Here is an 18,424-nt window from a genome sequence, read left to right as displayed (position 1 = left end):
TTTTTTATTTTTATTTTTGAAGTATCAATGTATGGTTCAACCTCATCTTTGTACCTTCTTTTGTCAGTTTGTCTCATATACCATCTACCTACGACTAATGGTCAGAGCAGGTGTAACAATGTTAACTTAAACCTGTAACTGAGAAGCAGTTCGAAGCCAAAGGATTGATTTCTTTTTCTCCCAAAGCTCAATTATGGTACATCTAAAAATACTTTGCTGTGTGACTTCATAGCACAACTTTATTATGCCTGCAGTGTAAATGACTGGTTGAGGGAATTTATGTTAAATGGTTCCTATTTGGAAATTGGTGTAATTCACAGACACTCTTCCATGCATGCAGATATAGGCTATTATGTTAATGTTTTGTATAACTACAGTCATCTTTGTACTATTGGATCAGCCAACTATTCCCAACACACTCCCCTACACAAGAAGTTGATATTATATTTCAATAAAATTCCACATTTCCCTCTACAGTGTCATATTTGCATTTTTTTCTTCTCGCAAACGTCAGTAGTTTGGTATTTCCTCTTTATTTCTCATAATGAAGACAGTGTACATGTATAGAAACTGAGAACATGCAGTAACAAAGAAACAAGAAACACATGAGAGATATATGAAATAAAAGGAATACATAAAAAGAGGAAAAGACAAAGATATGCTGGGGGTGGGTCTATAAATACATATTTAATGTGGTACAGGCTGATATGGTCTTAATTGCTTTTTATTTTAAAAGAGTGTCAAATTGAATAAATGTATTGCTTAATTTCTCTTGAGGAAGGCAACAAAGCACGGTTTCCTACCAGTACATTCACATTTATGAACATTAAATTTGGCATGCACAATAATAAGATGAATCGAAATGTACACAGCAAGAGTTCATCTGTACTCCATCTGGCAGGAAACCAAATAATAATACATTCTACCAAAGCAAGACAAAAAACCTCCACTAGTATCATTAAAAAAACAGAAACAGTAAAATCATATTTCAGTCGCACGACGTGCAGGTGGCAAGGTAATTGATGACGTCACACGTACACCGGGGAGCGAAGTACACGTCAGTGGAAACGAGTTAGTAACCAGGAAGTGGCTAGTGAGCTAGCAACGTATGATGAGCAGCTGAGATTCCGGTATTTTGACAGGTCGGTAACCATTTGCTCAATGAACATTAAGCTAGAACTACAAATAGGCTCCGTATTTAATTACCTGGCGACTAATTGCAGCTGTATTATCTTGCGACAGGTCAGTTTCGTTAAAAAATGAAAAAAAAAAAGCCCAACTAACGTTAGCATTACGCCACTAACTAGCGAGTAGCGTGCAGCCTTGCAAGGCAACGTTGCATTGCCGGGGCGTAAAGGCGAGTTACCAACTCAGTGTGTGCTCTTTTAAAACAGGTGGTCGCTACTTAAATTGGAGACACTATGCATAGGAGCTGTGTTTAACTTGTAAAACGTTCGGCGACGTGATAAAGCCCCTTGTTTCTGCATTCATACACCACGCAACGTAAACCTAGCTAGACTGCTCTGTAGCCTGATATGACGTGAAGTTCACGTACGTTACAGATAGCTTTGTACAGGATTTATAAGGACGAGGTTTTATCTGAGATATCGTTATAAGTAGAGCCATATCATGTATCTAGCATCTAGTATAAACTCTAGAGTTTTGTGCACAATGTTTGGTAAAACTAATGCTGTCTAGTACAACAGCACTGGGATGAATCCTACCTTCGTGGACGGGGAGGTGTTTCTTATATTTCAATCCAAGATGCACACCCACACAAACTGTTGAATCACAGTCTTTACCTCCATTAAAGGAGGATTTAGTGCAGGGCTGTTGTATGAGACTGCATTAGTTTTCAGCTTGGTGGAGCTAATAAACTGGCAGCTGTGTAGCTACAGATTACAGAGTCAACAGAAATGGTGTAAAACATGTAAAACCAGTATGCCTATCTGTTATTGTTAGATGTGTGCCTTTTTTTTTTTTTTAGAACTGCATACCCTACACCCTGGCTCCACCTTTTGGTTGTTTGGTTAACTGTAAAATAGCTAGAATTTTGTGTACTTTTTTTATTTTATCAGGTAGTCTCATTGAAATCAAGATCTCTTTCTAAAGAGAGACTCAAGAATAAAAAACAGTTACAGTCATACATCCAGCTAGTCAATTTCAAATCAGTTTTATTCATGTATGTGTGCTATTTATTTCTATAGACCAAAGCAAAGTGCTTTAAATATCGGTACTGTGTATAACACCCTCTATCCTTAGACACTTTATTCAGATAAGCTTTATCCAAAAAAAGAGAAACATGAGAAATAACATACTCTTAGTGACCAGTTTATTAGGTGGATCTAGCTTAAACTATTACAGTATAATACAATAGTCCTGAAATAAGTCAGTCAGTCATGGTGGAACAGTTTTTATTCAACTTTATGGTTAATTTGGAGGCTGTAGTTCATGTTGCTGTGTTTATGATATCTAGTCTACCTGTTAGTTAAGTCTATATATGAGATTGAGGGTGGACTAAATCAGCTCTCAGCCTTCAAAATCACCACAAAGATGAATCAACAATTTCTTAAACAGTTTCAACAAAATTATAATCTTAATTAAAATAGAATTTACTAGTTTTAGCTAGATGTACCTGATAAACTGTCAGCTAATTGGATAGTTTAACTGTGTAGTGTAAGGCAGACTACCAATAATCAAGAGATAAATATTATGTCAATAGAAACAGTTTCAGGAGTTATAAAAAAACGTCAGATAATAAAGCTTTAAAATTTCTGAGGGTAATGAAAGAGTCAGCTTGAGAGCTGGAAGTCCAAAAAGGTGTGTAGTACCTTAACCAAATTCTACTAAAGTAACTGCATACCTGGGATATCTAAGGTTCAATAACTATTGGATCCTGTACTGCAGCAAAAATAAATGACTTGTAACTTAATATTGTATGTTGTTGCACACTTTTGTGTAATTTGCTCGTTATTAATAGATACATGCACAAAACAGGTGCACATGTATAAAACTGTTGATTGATAAGTTAATAAAAAAACACAGTTTAAAACCAAACCTTCAGTTACCTCTCAGTATCTTTAACACCTTTTCTTGTTTCCAGCTTCAGAAGGGCAGGATGGGCAGGCAGAGGAAGAGGGTGGTGACTGGTGAAGCTGCTCCCCCTCCAAGGAAAGATGAGAAGCCCACTGCATTTCACCGCAAAGAGAAGAAAAAGAAAGTTGATATTGGCAAAGTCTTCATCAACATCTCCATTGGCCTCTGCATATTCAGCCTGATCTGGTTCTTTTACGCCCTCTACATGCGGTCCAGCCTGGCCAAACGGGTGGTGACCTTGCACCCATCACCTCCTGTCCTGGATGCCAATAGCAGCAGTGCCAAGGTTTCTCCGGAGAGGTTCTGGGGCTCATACAGGCCTCAGGTCTACTTCGGCATGAAAACCAAAACTCCCAGTTCGATTGTAACAGGTAGGCTGACACGTTCAAAGTCAAGCTGAAGCTGCCATGTAAATCTGTGGCGAAACAGTTAAAGGAAACCATTTGAAATATTGTACAGATCAGATTCAATTTACAAATCTCTTTCATATGAACCACTGAGAGGCCACCAAGATTAATGATGCTGTCATGTAGAGACAAAGGCAGTGAATAATTGATACAGACCACCTGGGTCACTGTCACAGTCCCCATAGTGGCGATATTGGTCATGCTGTGTGATATGGACAGAATAAAATATCACAATATACAGTATTTGACAGATACAGATATTCATATACACTATGTGATATGATACTGTGTCCATATTTTCTGAACCTCCATTGATTCTGTTAAGTTCATAGAGCTTTATTGCTAAGATAATAGATACAAAGCAAAATAAATCTAGGAACATTTCCATTTTATAGAATGGTGCAGCCATAAGAAAACATGGAGTCATGGGTTTGAACATTTCTCTCAGTGTAAACATCATATAGCTTCAATGAATTGTAATCTAGAAACTACTTAAGAAGAAATAAAAGGGGAAAGATGGATGTTAAAGGTGTCACTATATAACCAAAATCCCAAACAACTAGTACAGTTTAATATGAGGTTTTACAAAAATACTTGATTTGTTGTTTAATTTCACTGGATCAGAGACAGGGTGGGAAACAAGCCCAGGCACTTGTCAAATTCAAGTAAATTCTGGCCACAGTTCCTAGGACTGTTTACCCTGTCAACCAATTTGGATGACCAATATTGTTAATTAGTTGACAGCAAAAAGTGAACTGCATTTTCCAATATTGAGTAACAACTCATAACTAAACACTGCTGTTCTCGAAACCCAGTTGGCTGGTAACTTGGTGCGTGTAGCCAGTGAGTCTTGGGACTTACCTTTTATGTGAAACTGTTAACTGTTTATTTTCCAAATTATACATTTGTGCATACTTTGTGCTGTACTACCAAATCTTTACTTTCATTGTTACATCTCCCCAGGCATGATGTGGATGCGTCAGTTTTCTGACATGGATGTAAACCTGAGGCACACTTGTGAGCAAGGGGATCGTTTGCATGGCTATGGCTGGCTGATGCATGATGGGATCACCTTTGGGGTCCAGGAAATCCGAGACAATGATTTCACACTAACTACGGAGTTTGTCAAGAGGATGGGAGGGGATCATGGAGGAGACTGGACCTGGAGGATCACTGCCAAACAGCATGTGAGTACTGACTCCTAGCTTAATGTACCTAAATGTATTTTGTGTGGTTAAAAATGTACCATTTATTTAAAGCAATTGCAGTTACTGCCTATGTTTAATGATTTCTATTTGTACCCACCAGAGCTCTGCCCCTCAAGCGCCAGTCATCTCCCTGATGTTTTACGCAGCAGCAGACACACAGGGCACACTGGAGGCTCACGTCGAGGAGAGAAACCGCCTCGCATCCATCGCTGGTTTCTCAGAGGAGCTTGGAAACTTTAAGATCACTTTCCGAAAGCCTGTTACCGGGGAATTATCCAGTGCCAAATATGCCAGGTAAATGCATGAATACAGGAGTGAATGGTAAAGTCAGCAGCAGTTTCAAAAGAGAGTGATCAAGGACAAGTGAGCTGGAGCTGTAGAATGACTGCCAGTTCTCAACTGCATCAGGATTAAAGATATGCAGTGAAAAAAAAATATTACCTGCAACAATTGACCCTAAATACTAAATAATTATTATTTAAGGAATAGGATATAGTTATGTTTTGCAGTGCTAATCCAAATAGTCCCAAATATCAGTCAGTGAGGGTAGAAAAACCCTGTCATGTAGCAGCAATGAACAGTGACCATTTAAACTGCCTATGAGCCAAATATCCATGTACAGATGCATGCATGTGGCGATATAAAGTGAGAGAGTCACCGAATATTTTATATAGAAAAGCACTATTTGAATGACGCTAAAATTATTACTACTGGGTTAAAGGAAAATCAAACCACTAGATGGCAGCAAAATCAGAAGGTTCAGCCTTTGATTCATCAATCCAAAAACACACTGCAGGAATTAGGTTTTCTTAATCCTGAAAGTTGCGGTATACATTATAGCAGGTTATACATAATACTACATATAATGTTTAAAAATGGGAGGCTGTGGTTCAGTTGATAGAGAGGGTTGTTTACTGATTAGGTTGGAGGTTCAGTCCCCATCTCCTGCTGTCCACATGTCAAAATGTCCTTGGGCAAGACACTGACACCACCCCCCCCCCCCCCCATTTGCACAGGCCAGTGCATTGCTAATAGCTGTTCCAAAGCCTGGATAAATGGGGATGGTTGCATCAGGAAGGGCATCCAGAAATAAAAAGCTTATGTCAAACAAATATGTGGATCATCAGATCTACAGATGATGCACTGTGGCAATCCCTACAAGGAGCAAGCCACAAGCAAGAGAAAACAAACCAAAGAAAAGAAGACCCTTTCCATAAGAGTTCTGTCATTTAATCAGTGAAGGTGTTTATACACTTTCAGAACGAACTGTCGTTGCCATTATTTTTTGTATTGAGTGGATCAGGACTCTGCTAGGGAGCACCAATATTTCACACTTTCATGAGGTTTCCAGAGAAGACCAGCATAGCAAATAAAAAGGTACAGTATGCACAGATAGAAAAGATAAGAATTGTTTGAGTTATTATTTATTGTAGGAAGATGGATGATAAAGTGAAAGTTTGAGCTTAAAGTTTAATTTGACTGTGACCAGTCGCTTAACCTCTGAGTCATCAGTACAATATACATAATACAATATGAGACTGCAAAGTCTTACACCATGCTCAACTTTCATGTTAACATACAGCGTGCTAAGGCTTCAGAAACATAGCTAGTGCAGTTGAGACCAGTTCTGTGTCAGTGCCTGACTATGACCTATGTTAAAGATCTGTGTGTTTATTTCATAGATTTAAAAGAAAAACACAGGGTAGTTAACAATAGTTCCTTGTCTTTTCAGTTACAACTATCTTCAGACTGTCTCTCCTGGCTTGGAGAAGCTGACTGACATTGTGAAGCACAGTCTGAACCGCAGGTTTGTCTACAGTCCTCCCTCTGGTGAAAAGAGGCACTACATAGCTGTGGACACCTACAATCCCCCCCATCACCAAAACCAACAGAAACCCACTGACAAGAGGAAAGAGAGCGATTTTGTGGTTCACCAGGTGACCGTCCAGACGCCATTCCAGATCGAAGTTCTGTTTGAGTCTGGGAGCTTCCACAACCGTCCCAACCAACTGGTGGGCTCCATCATGACTCAGGAGCTGGAGAAGAGGAAAGCTGAGTTTGACACGAAGTTCGAGAAGACATTTGGCCTTGAGAGCAAAGATTTTAGCCAAGCACATATTAAATTTGGCAAGGCAGCACTTAGCAACATGTTGGGTGGAATGGGCTACTTCTTTGGACAGTCAGTGGTACAGTCAGTCTACAATGAATACCCGCTCCTGTACCCTGAAGGCGCTTTATTCACTGCCGTACCGTCACGCTCTTTCTTTCCCAGAGGGTTCCTTTGGGACGAGGGCTTTCACCAGCTGCTGCTGAGCAAGTGGGATCCTCAGGTAACAAGGGAGGCTATTGCCCACTGGTTAGACCTGATCAATATCGAGGGCTGGATCCCCCGTGAGCAGATCCTGGGAGACGAGGCTCGCAGTAAAGTTCCTGCTGAGTTTGTTGTTCAGCGTAATGAGAATGCCAACCCACCTACTCTTTTCTTAGCTCTTCAGGAACTTATTGAACAGTTCTCTTCAAGTCCAGAAAATGCGGAAGCTCAACCAACCTTGCCTTTCCTCCGACGACTCTTTCCCCGACTGAAAACCTGGTTTGAATGGTACAACACCACACAGACAGGGCCCCTACCAAACTCCTACCGGTGGCGTGGACGTGACAAGGACACTAATCTTTTCCTCAATCCCAAGACCTTGACTTCTGGGCTGGATGACTACCCTCGAGCCTCACATCCATCAGCAGATGAGCGCCATGTGGATTTACACTGCTGGATGGCCTTGTCCTCAGGCATCATGGCAAGTATAGCAAGGCTTCTAGGCGAGCCCCATGAGGACTATGAAATCTCCCACCAAGTGCTCAGTGACAACAACCTGCTGAATGAGCTCCACTGGTCAGAACAACTTCATGCTTTCAGTGACTTTGGCAACCACACCCAGGCTGTGTCCTTGCAGCAGGAGAAGGTGTACGTCCCTCCCGGACAACCTCGCCATCAGTTTCCTGTGGCACGCCTTGTTCGCTCAGTGCGCCGGGCCCCCAAGAAGCAGTTTGTTAATGCTTTGGGTTATGTTAGCTTGTTCCCTTTCTTACTGCACATTCTTAGACCAGACTCGCCCGAACTAGAACATATCTTCCGTGACATGAGAGACTTCAATAAGCTGTGGACACCCTACGGCCTGCGTTCGCTCTCTAAGTCCGATCCAATGTATATGAAGCGAAACACAGAACACGATGCTCCCTACTGGAGGGGACCGATATGGATTAACATCAACTATTTGGCAGTCAGAGCCCTGCACCACTATAGCAACATGGAAGGGCCATACCAAGAGAAGGCAGCTGCTCTTTATGAGGAACTCAGGACTAACATTATCAATAATGTTTATAGACAGTATGTTGAAACAGGGTATATCTGGGAACAGTACAATGACAGCACTGGCAGGGGCCAAGGAAGCCACCCCTTCACTGGCTGGTCAGCCCTGACAGTATTAATGATGGCTGAACAGTACTGATACTGTAGATTTTTTCTCATGTTTTCTCAAGATATTGGCCTTCATTTATCTTCATTTGATTGACAACAACGACATGATCAGGTGTTAAGATACAGTAATGTGTCTTTTTTTGTTGATGAAACTTCTAGGTATTGAACTGTAATTTCAAGCTGAAAAACAGGAATTTATGATCACATTTCCACATTTAACCATTAAAATAACAGGTTTCACACAGGTATTTCTCTGAAGGGCAATTTCAAACAAGTGTAAGTGCAGCTACCCTGTCTTTGCTGTATGTGGAGCCAAGCACTGTCTAGTGCTTCAGTTATATACTTAAGATGCATTTAGGAAACACTTAAGGAACTCACATCTCTCACAACTTCAGACACACGCAATTTCATTGCTTCGAACTGCAATGTTTTAATATGGAAAATCAAGACAGACAGGTGATTACAGTATTTTTCTTTAAGATGCAGGAGGCTACTGGGCCCCCTCTCTGAGCTATACCACACTGTATGTGTGATGTCATATGTGAACAACTCCATTCAGATTTGTAAGTGCATAAGTGAGCAAGTTGTGCATTCGCTTGACAAATGAGAACCATTATTCTTTATTGTGCCATTTCTCTTTAATCATGTGTCCTCAGTTCTCTGTCTTGATTATTTGTCATTTTGATATTTAATTATTTGAGTCTTTCAAAAAACAAAAAGGTTCTATACAGTCTTGCTCAACATTTCTTAAATTACTGCTTCTAAAAGCTGCCATATTTTGTATAGACAGCCTTTGACTGGCAGGGAATACAACATTGACTGTGACGTTGGTTTTGTTTTGTTAAAAACAATAAACGGTTTAAATATTTTTTTTTGTCATGCTGTACTTTTTTGGTATTGTTGGGTTGTCTTCTCCATTTATGAAAGTAAATTGTGCTTGGAATGCAATAGACAAAAAACTACCATCGACCTTTTCTCAGTCCGTATATTAGTTTGAGATTGGTTGTCGTGGCTCAGACCCTGACACAGCTTCACACCGGGCACTTGTTATTGAAGATTATTCTGTCACTGTTGCTGTGTAAAACTGGGAGTATGTCGAGTCTCTCACAAATAAAACAGACATAATCTTGGTTTGTAAACATAATTGATTAATCCTTGTCTTTGATTAACGTAATGTAAAACAACTGAGACTAGAACGGCATTTCATCTTAAATTCAATATTACAACTGACTCACTCAGAAAGAAGGCAGTGAACAATAAACCTTAAAATGCAATTTATTAATACAACTGTTGGTTGCTTCATGTTACTGTGCATATGCGTACCTTAAATTCACATCCTTCTGCATGCATAGTTTTTGAATGTGATTTTTTTTTTATTTTAAACTCTTGGATAGTAAGTATAATCTTGGCCTTCTTGCCCTAATGTTGCCCTACTGTCTACTGGCAGTAGATGAAATCATTCCATGCCTTCTTTTTCTTATATTTATCTACATTATTCTACTTCTGTGTATATTGTTCAAAAAAAGAGTTTTAATATTTAATGAACATTAGACAGTACAGAGGAGAGCCAGGGTATTTTAACCTCACACTCAGTGTACAGCTTTAAAAAGAGGTGTTGATTGATTTGCGTGTAATATTACTAATACTGTTAAAATTACAAGACTTTTTCTTCATCTTGCAGCTAATAATAACTCCTCACGTGTTCAGTACAAATGTCAGCAAACCTCTGTCAGTCAAAGCAGACACTAGCGTCAACACACTGTGACCTTAAGTACAGCAGCCCTGTCCTCCTCTTTTTGTCAGATGGCACATTCGAAGGCCTCTAGCTGACGTCAATCTGCTTTTTTGCATGGTTTCCATGGAGCGCAGTTTCTGTGAGGGCTAGGTGCTTAATTAGCTAAAATCAAAAGGCATGGAGAGTACATGGATGGCAAATTCTTTTCACTCCTTGACATATGCTGACATACATTCACACTCCTAGGCATACTGTGGCAATGTTCTTATTAATACTTTGACACCAAATATAAAACGTTGGTACTGAGAGCACTGATACAGGCTCTCAGTCTGTGTGCATGACCACTGGGTTCCAACCTCTAGACTTTCATGAATCCTTTGAATGGGCTAGATGTGCAGTTGTATAGTTGATGGTTTAGCATGGTGCATTAAGGTTGCATGGCTAAAAATAGTGCCTCTATCAGTTAGCAGAACAGCAGATAGGCTGTGAAGCCACAGATTGGAACTTGTACCACATTTATTAGAGGATACAGCATGTCCCTCAGTTTTTTTTTTTTTTTACTGAAAACAGTAGTTTTCACTGTTCACTGTAAATGAACAGCAACATGAATACACACTGTAAGTTAGTACCTGTGTGCATCTTAAAAAAGGTTTCAAATTCATCTTTTAGATTTTTTTCAACATTGTGAAAATTTCCATTGATTGAATGGTTGTGAGTTTAGATCTAAAAAATGAGTGTATCGTGTATCAATGTGCAATTATTGCCTTCAGGCTGAGTCGTGGGAGACACAAGCTCATCATTTGACCCTTTGACCTGTTAACGCAAAGCATGGTATCAAGGGATTTTGACACAGATGAGCCATATCCTCTGCCTTTTCGCTGTTTCTCTCAGAGGAAATGGATTCCACATCCCCTCAATGCAACTACAGTTGAAAATGCATTTATTTCTTTGAAGAGTGCGAACAATCTGTGTGACTAAAGCACTCACTGCGCAATCCATCCCCCTCACCCAAGACCCTTTTTTCACAGTGAGATGGGATAATAGCCAAACAGCATCAGAGCTAACTAATGTGACTGCATAATAAACAGATGAGTCAGTGAGTATTCATTTGCATATCATCCCAACCTTATCAAAGCTTCTATATAGTGAATATTTTGTGATTGCCTACTACCAATGAATTGACTAGTGAGTCCAGTGAACACGGAGTGAATGCAGTCTCAAAATGTCTTCTCAATGTTGAAATAGAATATTTTTATGATGGAAATCATTATACATCTGTAGAGTAATTAAAAAAGAAGTTGTCCAATAGTTGCTGGAAATACCCCCCTTGTAGAGCAGACTTCTGTATCGAATGTAATTACTGGGAACTTATGCTAGAGGGAGCTAATTAATAAGGCATTTGAGAGTGGAAAAGAGGCTTTTTGAATACAGCTTAGCTATCATTTTACTTACAATGGAGAGCTACTTAGAATTAAAGCAGTATAAGTGGATAATTATGCTAATGGCTCAATTTGGATTTAAGATATGGTGGCAGGCTGTATTTCTAGATGATCACTGCTCCTGCAATACTGGCTCTCACACAGGTTTTCTGTGCGTATGTGGGCTTGTATGTTCATAACATCTCACTGGAGATGTCAGATGTTTTGTCCTGAGGCCACATGATAATGTGTGTGTGTGTGTGTGTGTGCCTGTACTCCTATGACACAACTTTTTTGCCTCCCATACAAATAAACAAGGCTTTTGGGCAAACTGACTATGAACTTCTACTCCTTGTGACGTATGCATTTTCTTATCTGTCTTTGTGTATTCCTTGAGCCTCATGGCTATGAACTGCATAATGTGTCAATTTTCATTAGCTTACTGCATGTTAATGTTGTTCGTGGAACTCCGGCTTTGACATCACTGCCCTCCCAGGACAGTGTAACAGTGTTTGTTCTCCCTCACATCAAAACAACAAGCCTTCCTCCCTCTGTTTAATTCAGCTGCCATCAGCATCATCATCCACACTGGCCTAATTGCTGTTTATACTTCATGTCTTTCTATAAAATACCCTCCAGGATCCAGCATCTCCAGCTCTCTGTACCCTGCCTTTGCCCCCCAGAAGCTTGTTGTTGAGCACCAAACTTGTCTCAGCCAACATAGGTCTATGTATGTTATGTAAGGCCCACTATAAATAGGTTCACCCGGGATCTTTTGTCTTTACCTGATTCGCTCTTAGCCCAACAGTTTTTATTTCTGGAGAGAGCTGTGGAAGCTAGTGCAATGTAGAGCTGGCCGTTTCCATAGTTACTTTTGTTAGCTGCAAGCTCTTAACATTCTTCATCTGTTTCCTCACATGTCTGCTGTTAGCTATTTGTTTGAATCTGTTTGCATTGCATGTCCCTGTAATTACTGTATGTGCATCGATAACACAGGGATGAAAAAAATGCTTACTAATTATTAACATTCATATCTTTTCATACATGTTGTGGTGGCAATGGATTAGGGGAAAGAGCAACAAATAGAAATCAGTGTGGGTGCAGATGAGTCAGAGACTAGAAAATGTAGACGTATTAACTTCTGTTGGTCAAAAGTACATGCAATTAGTCCCATGTTGCATGATAATGATTTTGTGTAGTGGATGTTATTGAGCTTCAGTCTAAGGGGATTTTTGTTGTATTTTTTAAAGCAAATAACCCAGATTTTTGCATTTGATCTACTATTAATTTACATAATCTGTTATCTGGGAGTGAACGAATTCTTAAGTTTAAATCAAACATTTTAACCAATTGTGGAGATGCTGTAATTTAAATAAATACATGAAAAATTCACTGTTCTATTGCATGGATTTCTCTTGAAATTGTCCAAGCAGTTAGGTAACAGCAGGTACAGTAGCTGGATCAGGCCCAAGAATTGGACTGTCAGAGTGCTGCAAGCATGGATCCAGCAGAGAAGAGGGCAAGGTGGGAGCCATGTGAGTGCAATGTGTGTGGAGGAGTCTGGGGGCATGGTTAAAGAAACACTGGGGCATTCCGCAATCACGATTGGAGAGCTGAATATGATTCTCACCCATCCCTGTTGTAGAACCAAAGAGTACAGGCGGCTGGGGACCAAAGTGGGCGAGTGCGAAAGTATTTTTGGATCGCACGGGAAACCTGCCACACCAACAGCAGCAGCAGCATCGGGGCCTGGTACCGGGCTTCCCTAACCCACTCCCACTCTCAGAGGAAGAGCAGGAGAGAGATGTTCCTTCAAAAGAAGAACCACGCTTCCGCTGCTTTTATTTTTCTTATTTGTGCTATTTTTCTTTCAATTGCCCAGTGTTTGAACGATGATGTAGTATATATAACTATGCAGAGCCCAACATGACAGAGAGAGAGAGAGGGAGAGAAAATAACGAACTTGGCAGCTGAGGCGAGTATCTTGTATTTATAGAAAGTCGTGTTTCCGGCAGAGGTTTCTGTGGTTTTAGCACTCCCAATCCATTTTTGCGGTGTCTTACAGGCCCTATTGTATCCAGGTTTAGATTGAAGATGTTCCCTCATCTAGCGCCTTGGGGGGAGATTTGACTGTGAGACGTGTCAGAATGTGATTTGGGGGAGGAAGATGGATTTCTCTGGCTCTTGTGCAACCGTGGCTTTCGTAGGATTGCTCCAAAAATCTGCTTTGCATCCACAAACTTAAAAAGGCATTAGCCAAAAGTACAACACAGCACTTGAGGCTGAATGTAAATGTCTGTACTGTATGATATATGCATTTCATTACTATATGGATGCAGGCAGAGCTGTAGCCTACCTTATATTTTTTAAATCTCAGTTTTTTTTGCATTTGCCTTGTAGATCCAGTACAGTATTTCCTGCATAACCTCTCCATATCATGGTAGGTTTTAAGTGCTTTTTTGTTTCAAATAGCAATGGCAGCCTCTGCATCTCAGTGGATTTCCTGGTATGGATCAGTTTCTTCTATTATTTACTCTCAAACAGTGTGGGTTGCATAGTTGGTTGACAGAATGCCAAGGCATTGAGACTTTGAGGAGCTACTGTACATCAAGTGAGATATATTCCATGTTGAAGTAAGAATTATAAGTGCTAAATGATAGACTTTCATGCTGTCAGGTAATAACGTGGATGTGGCATTGGAATATGGAAACATTTCAGTTCTTATGGTCTTGAAACAAGAGTTAGTCTGGGTTTTATACTGTTACAGTCTGAGTATGTAGAAAAAACACAGTGGAGCTGTATGTCCACTAAATTTAGAATTCCCTTTGCAAATCCATAGATGAACAGAAACTGACTACTGATTTTCAATAACGGGTTAAAGTCCTCCACTTATCTGATTCGGCTTCCACCAGGATTACAATGTGCTTTTCAGAATAAAAGCAATTATGATATGAATAAGAATAACAAGTGATAACAGTATTTTTGCTGGCATTACGGCTGAATGGCCTCTGGTCCACGCTGAGGCTTGAGGTCTCATGCTGAATTAATAATGAATAAAACTAACATGGACAGAACCCAAATTACATGTAATACGATCCATTAATGTGCAAATAGTTCTTGTCAATAGCTTGACTACTGCACAGTTTTACAAAATCAGCAATATGGCATAGCTTGTAGGTTTTGTCCTTAGATGGGTATTCAAGTTGTCTGAGCCGTAGTGTATTATCTCCTTTAAGGTAATGCTTTTATGTTTGTATGATGGTGATTATGTTTCATAAGAGTTCAATACTGTAAGAGGCAACCAAGTTTGTCTGTATAACCTGGTTAGATTAGTTTACTGTTGTCAGCATAGCAGCTCTTTTTCTTATTATACCACTTATGAACACTGAAGAATAATATCAAGAGTTAAAATAAGAAAATATAGAACAGACATTACTGTCCACCCTATCCTTCATCTTGCAGGCAGTGATCTCAGAGGGCAGTCACTCCTCACTGCCTCTTCAACTCTATCAGGCACCCACCTGCAAGCAAAACTCCCACACCCTGTCCAGGACAGAACCTGAAAATAACTCGTCCTGGGGGTTACATATACAGTAAGAAGAAAAGTATTTGCCTTTCCCTGGGGCACAAAGCTTTCACTTCAGTTATGAAGGTAATATTGGGCATCACACGCACAATCAATAAAGCGAGAGGAGCGTAATAAACAATTTAATAAAACGAGACTGGAGATTGTTCTGTTTGACAGTTTAAATCAGAGTAGGTCAGGACATTGATAACTTTAAGCATGTAGAGTCTGAACAACTATAAATACGGAGTTTATTTTATGTAAAATGAGCTGTGCTTTTGCTGCAGGGGCATTAGGGATGGCAATGTTGGTCTGTCAGTCAGTCACTCTACCACTTTGGTCCAGACTGAAATATAATGACAGTTTATATGATAATAACAACCATCAGATGGATTATGATAAAATTGTGTGCACATATTCATGGTCATGATCAGACTTTTCCTCTAGCACTACCAGCAGATCAAAGTTTTTACATATCCTGTAAAATATTAGAATATTAAAAACTTCTGTACAGACATTAATGCTTTCTAGATGATTGATCTTAATGACTTTCCTTTTGATGCTTTCTTCTAGCGCCACCATGAGGTTGACGTTTTTGGAGGGACTGAAATCTCTCTACACCTGTAGAATGGATTGTCATGAAATTTGCTGCACTTATTCAAACCCCCCTTCAGAATAAACTGTAATGACTCTGGTGACCATCACCTGACTTTTCCTCTCGCACCATTGGGTCAAGATTTCAATTTGTCCAATAGTTTGGTTTATGTCCAAATACCAGCCTAATTAATGAATCACCATTAGCTGTACTCTAGTTCTGTTTATTTCTAATGTTAAAGCAAATGTTCATATGCTAACATGCTAAAACTAAGATTGTGAACATGGTAAATATTATACCTGCTAAATTTCAGCATGCTAGCATTGCCATTGTGAGCATGTTAGCATGCTGATGTTAGAATTTAGCTCAAATCTCAACCATGGCTATAGACTCTGGGTCTTGTTTAAATATACATTAAGTTGCATATACATCCAGTTCATATAAGTGTCATATGCACATGGGAAATTTATTTTGAAGTTCCAATTAGGATTTTGGTAGCACTCAATCAATTAAGAGAGATTGATAGACAGATAGACATATAGATAGATAGATAGATAGATAGATAGATAGATAGATAGATAGATAGATAGATAGATAGATAGATAGATAGATAGATAGATAGATAGATAGATAGATAGAATAGAAAAAGATAGACAAATACATTTTAGGTCAGCACTATATTAAAGCATGTTCTACTTGTGCTTTACTGAAATGACCCATTCACTAGAAGTACCAAGATATCCTTTCATTAAAGCAACGTTTCATCTTCTTTCCATAGCCACTACTTTGAACCTCTTTTGAAGTCAATATCCTTGTTAAAACATGGAAGCAACTTTGTGATGCTCTATATTCTTTCTCAACCTATACCATAGCATTGCCTAAGAAACAGGAGCATTTTGTATCACAGTGCTCAGATGCGAGGGAATAAAACAAAGGCTTTCATTTAACTTTCGCCGGTATGGAGTTACCCCTGCGCTATAATGTCAGTAAGTGCTAACATTACATAAATCCATTACTTAGTCCCTGTGCTGTGGCATTTTATGGAGGAGAGAGGTTAGCCACACTGCAGTTATCATAACAGCATCCCGTGATCTGAACTCTGTGTGATCAGATTGGTTTTAATAGACTCTGGATTACTTGGAGGCAGTTCCTCAAAGCTAAACATCTCTGTGCCTAGAATTAGAGTGCACATCTGAGGTGAAAACGATTTGTTCGGGAGAATGTCACTGCTGCAATGAAAGAGCTTATACGCTATTATCATACACTACCTTAAAAAGATGACAGGGCAGCGACTCAGAGATCCTTTGATACATTTTACACCGCTCAGTATTGAGGGAGATAACATAAAATTTGAGTAGTCTAGTATAAGCAGACTGTGTATTATGTTTATTAGTCTCTTTGCAGTTGTGCTGCAGACACAGTATATTTTATTCCATATTGCCCACAAGTTTTTCATCCTCAGTTAATGTTGTGCATAGCAAATCGCACTTGGATACTATTGAAACAGCCTGAGTTTTGAGCTCACAGGAACCCTTTCATTAAAGTAAAAGAAATCCTGTGGTTATTGGTAAAATGCCGTCTGTAGTGGTGTGAAGGTATGATTTTCTCCTTTAACCATTTATTTCATACAGCTGTGGTTTCAAACCCTTGTGTTCAGCCATTGCACTTATGACCCCTTGTCACATGTCGGTGCCAATAAAAGTCTCACAAGATTGTTGGGTTTAGATTGTTTCAAAAGCAAAATTTGTCTCAACCATCAGGTTGAGATGATGTGGATGAAGTACTCAGATAATTTACTTGAATAAGTCAAAACTTGACTCAAGTAAAAATACAGACGTATAAGCAACAAAACTACTTAAGTATCAAAAATAAAACATGCAAAATTTCTCCTGCAGTGTTATATTGTTATAATTATATTTCATACATTGACATACAAGCAGTACTTATATTGTAAAGATGGAGTAAATTTTAACATTTATATAGGTTCCTGGATTTTTTAATCTATAGTAATACTGGATATGTTACAAACTGTGATGATAAAAATGATAATATGTTTATATTTGTCGATTTTCAATAAAAAAAAACAAGTGCATTATTATTATAAGTAGCAAAGAAGTGTAAACTAGTAAATATACTGAGTTAAATTCCACCACTGTGAACCACTGTTATACATGCATTGCATCTCTGTAACAAGGGAATAAATCACCTTGGTATTACCAAAAGACTGCTTCTGTTTACCTGTTTTTTTCTGTAGAACGACATACACCACAGGATTAATGCAAAATAATTGTGTTAGTAGTGACTGAAAGAAGAGTCCTTTCGGGATGTGATTGGGTCGATTTTATGCAAAAGAATGCCATTCATGTGAATGCAGAACCACAGGAGGAACCACTGAGTGTAAAGTGAAAAGTAAAGTGTTCCTGTGTAGCCAGTTCATGTGTGATTACACGGCTGAATGCCGCACCGTCGCTATCCATGGTCCTGAACCTCCAACCGGTGCCAGAGGTCGGCTGCAGACTGCAACGTCCTATGAAAGAGTATCGACTTTTTGTAATAGGAAGTGTGACCACGGAGTGCACCCAGCAACAGATGCGAAACAGAAAAAAATGCTTTGGGGGTTGAAATGTCATGTGAACAGTTGGGTTCAACCACTGAACACCTCAGGGGTGTTATCGACTCCCTTCAATGCTTTTAAAGGCCAGGGGTTCGTTTAGACCGGGCTTTGCTGTTATTCGCCCTGATGGTGTACGCGACCACAATTTCCAGGGACCACACGAGAGGGGAATGAATTTGTGAAAGTGAATCTAAGCTGTGGACTGCCAGTTAGAGTTGTTCAGTTGAACTATTAGAAAACATCTAGGCCATGCAGTCTGGAATAGAAATAAGTTCAACTGGTCTGCAGATTGATCTAGTATTGGTTTTTAATAA

At 39.4% G+C, this 18,424-nt stretch overlaps 1 protein-coding gene across 1 annotated transcript; it reads left to right on the top strand.

The window, feature by feature from the left end:
* Positions 1-1,049: 1,049 nt before the first annotated feature.
* mogs (mannosyl-oligosaccharide glucosidase) lies at positions 1,050-9,051 on the top strand. The gene is made up of 5 exons (XM_051385024.1): positions 1,050-1,142; positions 3,104-3,467; positions 4,467-4,690; positions 4,812-5,005; positions 6,444-9,051. The coding sequence occupies exons 2-5, from the start codon at positions 3,119-3,121 to the stop codon at positions 8,212-8,214; spliced, it is 2,538 nt and encodes an 845-aa protein (XP_051240984.1). The 5' UTR covers positions 1,050-1,142; positions 3,104-3,118; the 3' UTR covers positions 8,215-9,051.
* The last annotated feature ends 9,373 nt before the right edge of the window (positions 9,052-18,424 follow it).

This window comes from Dicentrarchus labrax, unplaced genomic scaffold (assembly GCF_905237075.1).
Source record: "Dicentrarchus labrax unplaced genomic scaffold, dlabrax2021, whole genome shotgun sequence".
Classification (NCBI taxonomy): domain Eukaryota; kingdom Metazoa; phylum Chordata; class Actinopteri; family Moronidae; genus Dicentrarchus; species Dicentrarchus labrax.
Note: the sequence above shows the minus strand (reverse complement) of the source record. Positions and strands in the feature narration are given on the sequence as shown.

Excerpts from the sequence above, each read along its gene's own strand:
- mogs (XM_051385024.1), top strand. The coding sequence starts at position 3,119 with ATGGGCAGGCAGAGGAAGAGGGTGGTGACTGGTGAAGCTGCTCCCCCT. Across the intron at positions 3,468-4,466 it reads TCCCAGTTCGATTGTAACAG|GCATGATGTGGATGCGTCAG; the intron begins GTAGGCTGACAC and ends ACATCTCCCCAG. Across the intron at positions 4,691-4,811 it reads GGATCACTGCCAAACAGCAT|AGCTCTGCCCCTCAAGCGCC; the intron begins GTGAGTACTGAC and ends TGTACCCACCAG.